The following is a 12,161-nucleotide window of genomic DNA, read 5'->3' as shown; positions in this document are numbered from 1 at the left end:
GAGAAATCTTTGTCAGTGCCGCTGTGCGTGTTCGCGTGACCATTCCCCGACAAAAGAGGCTTCGGGACGGGCATAGAAGCATCGGCGGCGGCAGCTCCCTTGTTGGAGGAGTCTAGGGTTTTTTCGAGGGTTTCAGATTGGGGTTCGGATTGGGGCTTAGAAGGGGAATCAGAGTAATTGGATTGAAGAGTATCCATTGAATTGGAGGGAGAGAGAGCAATTGATGAAATGCAGAAATTATGAGATGGAAAGGAAAGAGAGCCGTGAAAATTTCAAGGGCAAGTTGGTAAGTTCACCTGCTATTCTGGATCCGAAATTTGATCCAGAATTCTTAAAGTACCCCCTTTGCCTGAAATGAATTAAGTGTATACCACATATGAACAGTGCGGGCCGGGTAATTAACAACGGGCTTAAGGAGAGTCCACCATGGAACTTGAACAGGCCGTAAATATAAATCTAAAATTCAAATATTTAAACAAATCCTACTTACAGAAACTCAAAATTCCAAATTCGTGTAGTACTACTAAACATAACCAAATATCAATACATTAACAATTAAATATCTTAATCTTTTACTAATTATTTAGTTGATTATAATTAAATATATAATTGAGGCCCATGATCATAATAGAGGCCCACGACTATCGTCTTCTTTATTGAAGAGAACCCGTCGCCTATCTATCTATGGTTCTTGTTTCCGCCATTTCCTCTTCATCAGGCCACAGGTATGTTTCTTCCCCCAATAAATACATACATTTTGCAATTTTCGCAAATTATGCAGTAGCTACAGTGCTACCCCATATTTGGGTAGCTACTGTTCAAAAAACGAAAGAAATGGAGGATTTGAGATGCGTGTATGGTTGGGGCTGTTTTTAACTGGAAAAATGGGTTTTCCAGTATGGTTGGAGTTTCCCTAATAAGTTTTGTAGTTTTAAACTCAATCAGGTTTACCTAACAGCAGTGGAGATACTGATTGAATCTGAAGCTGGGGATGGATCTCACTCTGCTTCTTCACTCCTTCACTCCTTCATGGACTTCGGTTACTCCGCTTTCTCTCCATACTCCCTAATTTCTTTCTTACTCTCTCTGTCTGATTCCGACGGATGATTTTATCGCTATATTTTGCCACAGGTCGCTATGCTGCTCGGATATTTCACTTATCTCGCGATTTTTGGATCCATTTTACCCGGGAAAGTTGTACCTGGAGCCACTTTATCAGACGGAACTCGCCTGCATTACCGTTGTAACGGTCAGAAATACGACTTCTGCACTCCGATTAAGATCTCCTTTTCATTTAGCCTTTCCTTTTGTGTTGTTCCAGGTTTATTAATGCTTTTTCTATTGGTTACTCTGCTCGGAATTGGTGGCTGGATGGATCTCTTATCTCCTACTGTGAGGACTTATTTAATTCCTAATTTTTACTCAATGCTCATATTTAAATGCCTAATGTTATTTTTTCTGCTGAGATTATGCCGAATTTTGAACCTGATTAGTATTATGCTTCATAATTGTTCACTTCAAATATGTGATTGATTTTGGAATGATTTGTATTGAAGTGCATCTTTTTTCATGTAGGCTATTGCCGATAGAGGTCTTGAGCTTCTATCCGCAACACTAGTATTCAGTGTACTGGTAAGTTTCAGGATTGGCTGCTCGTTTTGTTTTCTTCATGTGAAAGGGTCTGAATTATTATATTTGCAAGGTTGTATCATTTTGTTAAATGTAAATAGCACTATATGTTTTAATTTGTTTGCGTTCAAATGCAAGTACTATTTCTGTAGAGAAATTTTCAACATCTTGCTCCATCTAACTGCATTCAATGATTGATTGCAACTATGCATCACATATTCCTTTGCATGCAACTATGCAGTAATGCCAACTTTTGTAGATTTGTCATTAAGGGTTACCTTGCATACTTTTACAACCATCAACAAAAACTCATTGTCATCACCTAGTTGTAGCTATTCAAATTTCTGAAATACTCTATATCATGTGTCTGTTCCAGGTAACAAATATTCTCTACATGGTTGGCTGCAAATCCCATGATCAAAGTTCTTCTTTAAGACCTCACACTACAGGAAACCTAATCGAGGATTGGTACAGTTGTCGCATTTTACTACAGATATCTTGAAAGATATTTTCTCCTATGATATATGTGCTTGTTGGATCCTTTTGTGAATGCAAAAGAGTGTATATGTATTTCCCTATTGACTATAAAAGTGAATATAGTTTAGAGGATGGTTGGCCAAATTACAAAACATCGTATATCTAAGCTTTTGGAAAGTGATCAATCTTCAATTTGCACTTAAAGTTCTAATCTGCAGAATGTCATCTGACAGGTGGTTTGGGATACAACTGAATCCTCAATTCATGGGACTAGACCTCAAGTACATTTCTAACCGAGAAACTTAGATGCCTTGAAATTACGAGTCCTAAAACTCGCTCAGAAAATAATGTTTGTATACTCTATCTTCTTGCAATCTTTAAAAGGCTTAGTTGTAAACTTATTCTGTAAACTGAAACTTATTTATTGACCTGGCTATGCTCACTTTATAAACAATAAAAAATTATTACCTGGATAAAATCCATGGACTGTTATAGTGTTATGAATAACAATTCATCCTAATCTCACAATCTCTTCCACAGATTCTACTTTGTCAGAGCTGGTATGCTAGGATGGCTTCTTATAAATCTCTCTGTTCTTGTGAAAAGCATTCAAGAAAGCAATTTAAGCCAATCAATGATTTTATACCAGCTATTTTGCATTGTAAGTTGATGCTATTAAGTTCATTTGCCTTGAAGATTTCTTCCTCTAGCTTTCTTCTTTTTTCAGAATTTTCTACTTAGCTTGCGTGGCTTTCATCCCTATCATTGTATCATTCTAATGCAGATATACATCATGGATTACTTCATTCATGAAGAGTACATGACCTCCACGTAAGTTGATGATTTTTGTTCTAGCTAGTGTTTGTGATTCCAACTGTTTGTTGCTAACTTATTTTATAGTTAATGTATTTAATATTTATAAGAGATATCATCACCGGCTGCGATTTCTTTATTACTGAGCTTGTATCCTCTAATAGTCTAATTACAATTTACAACTAAAGCTCTTCCATCTCTATATAATCTTTAATCCTCTGTCCTCTAGTCAGTTATTAGCAATTTTATTCACAATTTGTTGAGATCTAACCTCAATTGTTGGCATCTTCTCAGATGGGACATAATTGCTGAAAGATTGGGGTTCATGCTGGTGTTTGGCGATATAGTCTGGATACCATTCACATTCAGTATCCAGGTATATAAATAAAGCTTTTTTCTAAGAATATGTAATGGTTTTTCCAGTTGCTGCAAATCATATAAGCTACATTCATCTATCTAATTAGACCGTTTTTCTAAAAAAGTTATGTTTATGTAGTTCTTTATGCTGCTAGAGACTTTGTAGTGGAGACATGTTAGTCTGGGACTGATGTGTGTTGCTAATAAAAGGCAAATACCCCCTTTCTCAGACAACATACTTTTGGCTCACCACAGAAATTGGTTTTGGAATGATTTTGTTCCTTGCTAAGTGCTTGATGACTAACCTTCCAGTTTTTGCATTTTAGTTTATATAGTTATCGATTATTGTCTAAACACATTCAATTTTGTGGAAGTGCCAATATTTCTCTGATATCTGACCATGTTTCCTCACTTACGTGTTCCATGACTTCTATGAATGCACCAACACGATAGTCATTATACTTGTACAGTAAAAAAGTTAGATATATTCCAACGATATTCTGCATAATACTACTAGATCGCCGTCTCCTCGATTTAATCTGTCTCGAAATGTCTGATATATGTTCGCTCATGGAGAGGGCATATTACTGCAGTTAGTGTGTTCTACTCATTTTCTTTGCTTTTGTTCGAGTTTCTAGTAGCATGCTCTGAACTGACATTCACAGTGTGGTTCATTTACAACTAGAAAAGTTTGTAAATGTCTTGCAACTTCTTTATTTAAGTTTTTATGCTTTATATAACAAATATTGCCGTGTAACCATGTTTTTTTCATGTATGATTATTTATTTATTTATTTCTTTGTTTGAAAGGGTTGGTGGCTTCTAAGCAATAAAGTGGAGCTGACAATTGCTGCTATTATTGCAAATTGTCTTGTCTTTTTCATGGGGTAACGTTTTTCATTTCAGAGATTTATTTTTGTATTGCAGCTGTGTAGTAGCATTACCATCTTTTTCTGAAGGGCAACTTCACAATCATACTAATGCTTCACTCCAATCTATTTACCCGTTTCCTTGGTTTGTTAATTTGGGAAGGTATCTGGTCTTTAGAGGAGCTAACAAACAGAAACACGTGTTCAAAAAGAATCCCAAAGCACTAATTTGGGGTAGACCTCCAAAGGTCATTGGTGGAAAGCTGCTTGCTTCTGGTTATTGGTATGTCCTTAATCTTTGGTGTTCCTTGATCTTCAATCCTTGCGAACATCTAGTTCCCTTAACAGCACTTGTAAAATCCTTGCACATCTCAAGCCTATTAAGATATTTGAGACATTGCAGATGGTTTTATCTTATTAGTCAGTCTGAGATTTCAAACCTATTAAAAGGCTCTAGTCAGTATTCTTGGAGGGAAATCACAGAAAATGCTACACTAGTATCTGAAGCAAACAATTGAATCTGCTGCTCTTATATGGAATTCAATAGTTTAACCGACTGTATGGAAGAAGTCGGGTAGCAATTTCACCTGCACTGTATAAAATTCTGCCTTTTTCAGGGGCATCGCAAGGCACAGTAACTATCTCGGGGACTTGTTGGTAGCTCTGTCCTTCAGTTTACCTTGTGGGATAAGGTAAGCCTGTATCCTTCATAACAAAATTGACAATAGTGCTTACACATTTTTATGTGTGTGCAGTTCTCCAGTACCATATTTTTATCCCACATACCTTTTCATACTTTTAATATGGAGAGAGAGAAGAGACGAAACCCGGTGCGCGGAGAAGTACAAAGACATTTGGGCAGAATACAAGAAAACGGTTCCGTGGAGGATATTTCCATATGTATATTAACTGCAACGTATTGTCTGTATTCATTAGGCATTGGGGTGTCCTACTTGATTTTCTACTTTTCCCTTCTTTGCATTTTTGCATTTTTGTTAACTTGCCATTTTTGTATTAGCCACAAGTGTTTTAAATTTTATTTGGTTATTGAGTTTATACTTGTTGTTGTACCTCATAGGTGCCGCTCGGTTGTCATAAAATATTATCATATGATAATCTATCTAGGATTAAGTTGTGAGATTATTTTAGTCGGAGGAAGTGACTATGACTCATAAGACTATTCCTCTAATATTAAGTTGTGAGATTCAATGTTATGAATCAAACATAATACATATTCAATTATGAAATATAATTTTACAATATTGTATTGATGTATATCATGTATGCATAATAAATAGGAACCAAAATGGAATAGATCCAACTACCGGGCTGGGCATAGATGGGCCCAATATAATTGGGTTAGAATATGGCCCAACTTCATGTTGAAATCGACTCACGCATTATTGCAGAGATTTTTAATACGGAGGGTTGGTGGATTTTAGGTGGCATTTTCAGTTCCCTTTTATAGGAGAGAGAATATGATGACATTCGAAATAAAAGCTACCGCTCGTGTTTAAATTAAATATCAGTGAATCATTGATTAGGCCTTTCGAAAACGGATAAACATCTTCACATGGTCAACAAAATGTTAAACAAGATGCTTAATTTACAAGTCGGTAAATGTCTTCATTCTACAACAGCTTAAATTCAAAATAAAAAGGTTTGTGACAAATGGAAAATAGAGTCAGTAAATTAATCAGTCTTTTACAGCAAATAATAAATTTTGTTAGAGATGTGTGAAATGGGGAGAGAGAGATATTTGCAGTGTTATAACTTTATATTAGAGGTAGCAGCTACAAGAACATTTTCAGTGGTCCTCACCTGACTCACTTATAAAATCTCTTCAATCAATGCAATCGCGTTTATTTGTTTGTCTTTTATCAAAGCTATTGCACATGATGCCCTTTTTTTTTATAGAGTGATGCTTAGGGACAAGCATCACTTTATAGAGTGATGCTAAATGACCATAATGTGGCCGGCCATAAAGAGTTAATTTAGTCTATTTACATATATAAAAAAATTAGAATTATCGATATAAACTTATATGTGTGTGAATGGACTTGTGAGTTGATACTTATCTTTGAATTTCATTACGTAAAACACATTAATATCACGAATTACTGTATACGTTGAACAACAATCAGGAAATGACAGTAGTAATAAGTTGAGCAAAAACTACGAAAGAGCAACACTAACATGTTGAGCAACATATAATGAAGATGATATAAAAGTAAAATCAAGTAGTATTATGTTAAGAATGCAATTCTCAACGTCGATTACACACGATCAAGAAACACGACCGAGAATTATCTGGCGCCCAGGAGGTCTGGGTCGTCGGCGATTTCCGGTGAAGAGGCTGCACGCGAGCGAGAGGCTCGTCGTCAGCGGTAGGGTTTGCGTTACTTGTTGCTCAAGCTTTGGGCCGAAAATATTATGATATATTGATGATGATAATAATCGAAAGAATGGCCCTATTTATACTAAGACCCTAGGGTTGATTCGACCTAACCTAGACATTCGGGAAAGAATCAACGAAGAAAACCCGAACGGGGCTTATAGATTGCCCGACGCGATTACAATAATTTAAGCAATAATCCAAAACTAACTAAATATAAAATAAGGAAAGAAACGAAAATAATAGAGGAAAAAACAGAGCAACTTTTACGCAATTACGTCGCTACTTGGCGACGTAATTCGCCATCTTCTGCGGGGGTTTGATTCGATCCCTTGGCCTCAACGATCTCGCCTCCGCATCCCCTCGTTCTTCTTCTGCTGCGTTCGCTTCCCAGTCTTCTTGGCCGTCGCCGGCATTTCCTCATCCGCAGGTGGTTCCCCCTCTCTCGAGATGATCTTATCAACTCCCCCCGGGTTAGCAGCCTCCTTGACCTCAAGGGGGAGAGTCGGGAAGCACCTTTTGATCACCTCTATTGGCTCCCATGACGGCGAGTCCGTCCCGTCCGACCATCGCACCAGGACGTGCTCCGTCGGTTTGCCGTCGTGCCATAAACCCGCGACTCCACCAACTCCACAGGGGTCGCTACTGGTCTGCTCCCCACGAAAGTTGTAGGCAGCTCTCTGCGCGGCATCGATTCCTCATCACCCGCCACGAATTCACGAAGTAAACTAACGTGGAACACATCGTGAATTCTACTCCCTTCCGGAAGACGCAGACGGTAGGCTACCGGACCCACGCGCTGCAAGACTTCATAAGGTCCGTAGGAACGCCTGGATAGTTTAACCGAGAGCGGCTTGGCCACGGAATGCTGTCGGTAAGGTTGTAACTTCAGCCACACCAAGTCCCCCACCTCAAATTCGACGTGCCGTCTGTGCTTATTCGCCACCTCGCACATCCGTTGTTGAGCCCGGAGAAGACTTGCACGCAACTCCGAAAGCAACTGCCCCCTTTGCCGTATCAAATCTGCTACCTTAGGAGGTGTTGCAGCCGAAGGTGGGGACGCCACCAGCAGCGGGGGTTCTCGCCCGTAAAGTGCTCGGAAAGGCGACGTGCCCAATGCCGCATGGTGAAAACAGTTGAGTGCGAGTTCCACCCACGGAAGGAAATTTCCCCATTTGGACTGACAGTCTGCAGTAAAAGCTCGAAGGTATTGTTCGAGGCCGCGATTCCGAACCTCTGTTTGGCCATCCGATTGCGGGTGATAGGCTGTAGAGAAGTGCAACTTAGTCCCGCTCAAACGCAACATTTCCTCCCAAGTAGCATTCAAGAACACTGAGTCCCTGTCCGAAACTAAAGTCCTGGGAAATCCATGATGGCGTACCACTGTATTGATGAATAGATGAGCGACCCGTAGGGCGTCGAACTTAGCAGGTAATGGCGCAAAATGCGCATATTTGGATAGACGATCCACCACCACCATAATCGTGGTGTATCCTTTGGACGGGGGAAGACCCGTAATGAAGTCCATAGAAACGTCCTCCCATACTTGCGACGGGATGGGAAGGGGTTGTAACAAACCCGCGGGTTTCTGTGTCGAGTATTTCGTGGATTGGCATACCGCACAGGAATCGACGAACCTTTTGACATCCTTCCGCATTCGAGGCCAATAAAATCCCGCTGATAAAAGACGAAAGGTCCGATCAAGACCCGGGTGTCCCGCGATTGGCGTGCAGTGATGCTCAGTCAATAGCAAACGCTTTAGCTTTGAATCGGGGCTGAGAAGGATCCGACGATTGAAGTAGATTAGGCCGTCAACAAGGGACAGATGTGCAGGGGCTATTCCTTCCCCGATCTGGTCCACCAGCGCGCGCAAATCCGGGAGCTCAGCCGTCTCCTCGCGTAGCCGCTGTAACCGCTCTGGAATGGGCTGTGCTACTGCCGCCAAAAACGCTGCCTCAGTCTGTTCGACCCGGTCTGGCTCAGGGCAGGACTCGGTCGGTCCCGTATCAAGCTGATGGTCCTCGCCTTCCTCGCGCCGTGACAGGGCGTCAGCCGCCTTGTTGGTGCTCCCTTTCTTATACTCGATACAGAATTTATGCCCCATTAATTTTCGGATGTAAAGATATTGATCCGGGGTCTGCACGACCTGTTGGAGGAGATCCTTTAAGCTCTTCTGGTCACTGCGTATAATAAATTCTCGGCCGAGGAGATACTGCCGCCACTTCTGAACTGCCTCCACTATGGCGTAAAGCTCCTTATGATACGTCGAGGCCACACGGCGACGCGGGCCAAGCTTCTTGCTGAAATAAGTGATGGGATGTTTATCCTGGATCAACACTGCTCCAATTCCCGTATCCGAAGCGTCTGTCTCGATGCAAAATTGCTTATCAAAAACCGGTAGACTCAAAACCGGGGCCGAAGTCATAGCCTCTTTGAGGGCTGCGAACGCCGCGTCCCCTGCGTTAGTCCATAGAAAAGCCTCCTTCTTTAACAAATCGGTTAGGGGTGCCGCGATCATGGCGTAATTAGCAATGAAGCGCCGATAATATCCTGTTAAGCCCAAAAAATCGCGTAGTTGTTTAACAGTGGTAGGCGTAGGCCACGATGTCATCGCCTCTATCTTGGCAGGGTCAGCTTTGAGGCTACCATCCGAGACCAAATGCCCCAAATACTCCACCGTTGTGCTGCAGAATGAACATTTGGAAAGCTTTACGAAGAATTGATGGGATTGTAATAACTCGAGCACCTGTTCCAAGTGAGAGCAGTGGTCCTCCAGTGTGGGGCTGTAGACGAGGATATCGTCAAAAAACACGATCACATACTTCCTCAACAATGGCTGAAATATCCCGTTCATGGCCGCTTGAAACGTTGACGGGGCATTGGTGAGGCCGAACGGCATCACCAAAAACTCGAAATGCCCGTCGTGTGTCCGAAAAGCCGTCTTAAACACGTCTGCTCCGTGCATGCAAATCTGATGGTACCCGGACCGTAAATCTAGCTTTGTAAAAAATTTCGCGCGTCCCAGCTCGTCAAAGAGTTCATCTGCTGTCGGGATTGGAAAATGGTCCGGTACTGTAGCCATGTTCAAGGCCCTGTAGTCAATGCAAAACCGAAATGACCCATCCTTCTTTCGAATCAACAAGACCGGGGATGAGAACGGACTCTGACTTCGTTGGACAATCCCTTGTTCGAGCATTTCCCGCACCTGCCTTTCAATCTCATTCTTTTGAAAATAGGGATATCTATAAGGTCTCACATTAATAGGCTTCGAATGAGGCAATAGGTGTATCCGATGATCATACTCACGCTGCGGTGGCAGCCCCGTTGGTACCTCAAATACCGGCCTGAACCTGTCCAACACCGCCTGGATTGCCGGCGGTGTATCCTGAGGAAATTCTCCGATGTTGGCATTGCTTGACACTTGTTCACCAGGCTCGATCCTTACTATCTCATAGAACTCGTTGGCAGTAGAATGAGCCGTTAGCATAGCCAATGATTGGAAGGAAATAAGACGTGGAGATGGTTGCACCCCGTGTAACACCACAGCTACTCCATTCTTTGAAAATTGCAATGTTTTTCCTACAAAATCCGCTGAAATCTTTCCCAATGATTCTAACCAATCCATACCGAGCACAATATCCGGTCCATGAATTTCCATGATGTGCAAATCCAGAAGGAAGTCGATGCCCTGAATCGAAAGTTTTGTCTTGCGCGCTATATGTGAACAAATGAGGGACGCACCGTTGCCCACATATACTCGAAACGGCCGGATCGGAGTCAGGGATAACTGCAACTGCTCCGCCACTCTCGGATGCAGGAAATCGTGATTGCTCCCTGTATCGATGAGGATACTGACTGTAGTCGTCCCGATCGTGCCTATAACGTTGAAAGGACGGGACGTGCTGGTCCCTGACAAGGTATGGAGATGGGAGAGGTCCGCCGTGATCACCGTGTCCGGGTCTTCGCCTGTGTCGGACTCATCCAGCCCGTCGGTCTGCTCGTCCTCGCCTATGTAGCACAAGACCTTCAATTTACACACATGACCCGGTACCCATTTTTCCGGGCAATGATAGCATAATCCCTTCCGAGAACGCTCTGCTTTTTCTGCGTTCGAGACCCGAATCGGTTGAAACCCAGGTTTAACTGTCACTTTCGGTTGGGCAGGTGGCTGCTGAGTTGAGGTAGCGGCTGGCGCGACTGAGCTGCTGCTAGGGCCTATGAAGCGAGAATCTCGACCTCCCCATTTATTCCGGAATTGTTGGGGATGACACTCCTCGTGTGTCGATGCAAGCCTCAATGCCAAAGCCATTGCTTCTGCCAAGGAAGTTGGCTGCTGTAACTCAACCTTTTCTTGAATGGGTTCTTTGAGACCCGTGATGAAGATCGGAATTAGAGCCTCCTCAGAAATACCCTGCACCCGATTAAGGTATCTATCAAAAGCATCGTGATACTCCGCTACGCTGCCCGTCTGTACCAGTTTGGATAAGGGGCCTGCACAATTACGAAAGCTCTGTGGGTCGAACCTATGGCGGACATCTTCCAGAAACTCGAGCCACGTAATGACCGGGTTGTTAGCTCTATAAATAAAAATCCATTCCGCCGCCGGTGGCTGAAACAACATCACCACGTAGTGTAGGCGATCTTCATCTGCCATCTGTAAATGGTCGAAATAATATTCGACTCTAGAAATCCAATTCGAAGCGTCGGAGCCGTCGAAACGGGGAGCTTTCATGTCAAGATCCCGCGGCGTCTCCATTCTGCCCGTGTTGTTTGTATGACGGTGTGAGGGTGGGTCCCATGATGTAGAGTGGCGGTACCCGTTAAAACCTTGATCCAACTCCTGAGGGAAACGGGTTTGGGGTCTATCCCATGCTGACCCATGTCTGGAGTATGTGCGGCCTCGACGAACAGCAGGGCCGTGGTGTTGAGAAGTCATCCATCCCTCCCGTCGCGGGTGAGCGCAAAAATCCACTCGTCGTCGGCGGACGTCCCCACCACGAGCGCGACGGCTGTGGTTGAAATACCGGGGGGCATCCCCGTCGGAAGCCATAATCTCGCGATGAGTGCGATGCGGAATCACGTCCGTATCGTCTGAAAAGTATGGTAGATCCGGATCAGGGAGGATTGGAGCCTCCAAACCGTCAACCCTCCGATCAGTTGCTTCCAAGCGAAATTCCAGAGTATCAAAGCGCTGCATGATCTTCTCGAACCCTAGCGAAACTGGATCCGCGACACCTGGTTCGATAATCGGTTGTGTGCTGGTTTGCGGATCGCCTCGTATCCGGGGGCCGCCAATTCCGCGACGCGCGGCTGATGCCTCACGACTGGGCTGATTTGTTCCAATGTCCTGGGCGTTGCCGCCTGTCAACAGTCCCGCTGGTGGAAAAACACTATCCGAGCCGTCCATGGTGAGTACGTAATGAAAGCACCAGTTTGTTAAGAATGCAATTCTCAACGTCGATTACACACGATCAAGAAACACGGCCGGGAATTATCTGGCGCCCAGGAGGTCTGGGTCGTCGGCGATTTCCGGTGAAGAGGCTGCACGCGAGCGAGAGGCTCGTCGTCAGCGGTAGGGTTTGCGTTTCTTGTTGCTCAAGCTTTGGGCCGAAAATATTATGA

General features: G+C 43.3%; 2 protein-coding genes across 2 annotated transcripts; one reads left to right on the top strand and one right to left on the bottom strand.

The window, feature by feature from the left end:
* The first annotated feature begins 603 nt into the window (after positions 1-603).
* LOC121764569 (delta(14)-sterol reductase-like) lies at positions 604-5,214 on the top strand. Its single transcript, XM_042160582.1, has 14 exons — positions 604-725; positions 946-1,039; positions 1,132-1,249; positions 1,322-1,392; positions 1,576-1,632; positions 2,006-2,097; positions 2,340-2,387; positions 2,647-2,767; positions 2,891-2,937; positions 3,214-3,295; positions 4,086-4,162; positions 4,308-4,427; positions 4,762-4,836; positions 4,900-5,214. Exons 2-14 carry the CDS (start codon positions 992-994, stop codon positions 5,051-5,053), a joined length of 1,110 nt encoding a protein of 369 aa, XP_042016516.1. The 5' UTR covers positions 604-725; positions 946-991; the 3' UTR covers positions 5,054-5,214.
* A 1,663-nt stretch (positions 5,215-6,877) lies between these two features.
* On the bottom strand, positions 6,878-11,946 carry LOC121778308. Its single transcript, XM_042175638.1, has 2 exons — positions 7,327-11,946; positions 6,878-7,219 (listed from the first exon to the last, which is right to left on the bottom strand). The coding sequence occupies exons 1-2, from the start codon at positions 11,944-11,946 to the stop codon at positions 6,878-6,880; spliced, it is 4,962 nt and encodes a 1,653-aa protein (XP_042031572.1).
* Positions 11,947-12,161: the final 215 nt, after the last annotated feature.

The sequence above is a fragment of the Salvia splendens genome, chromosome 2 (genome assembly GCF_004379255.2).
Source record: "Salvia splendens isolate huo1 chromosome 2, SspV2, whole genome shotgun sequence".
In the NCBI taxonomy this organism is placed as follows: Eukaryota; Viridiplantae; Streptophyta; class Magnoliopsida; order Lamiales; family Lamiaceae; genus Salvia; species Salvia splendens.
This window is presented reverse-complemented; position numbering and strand designations above follow the sequence as displayed.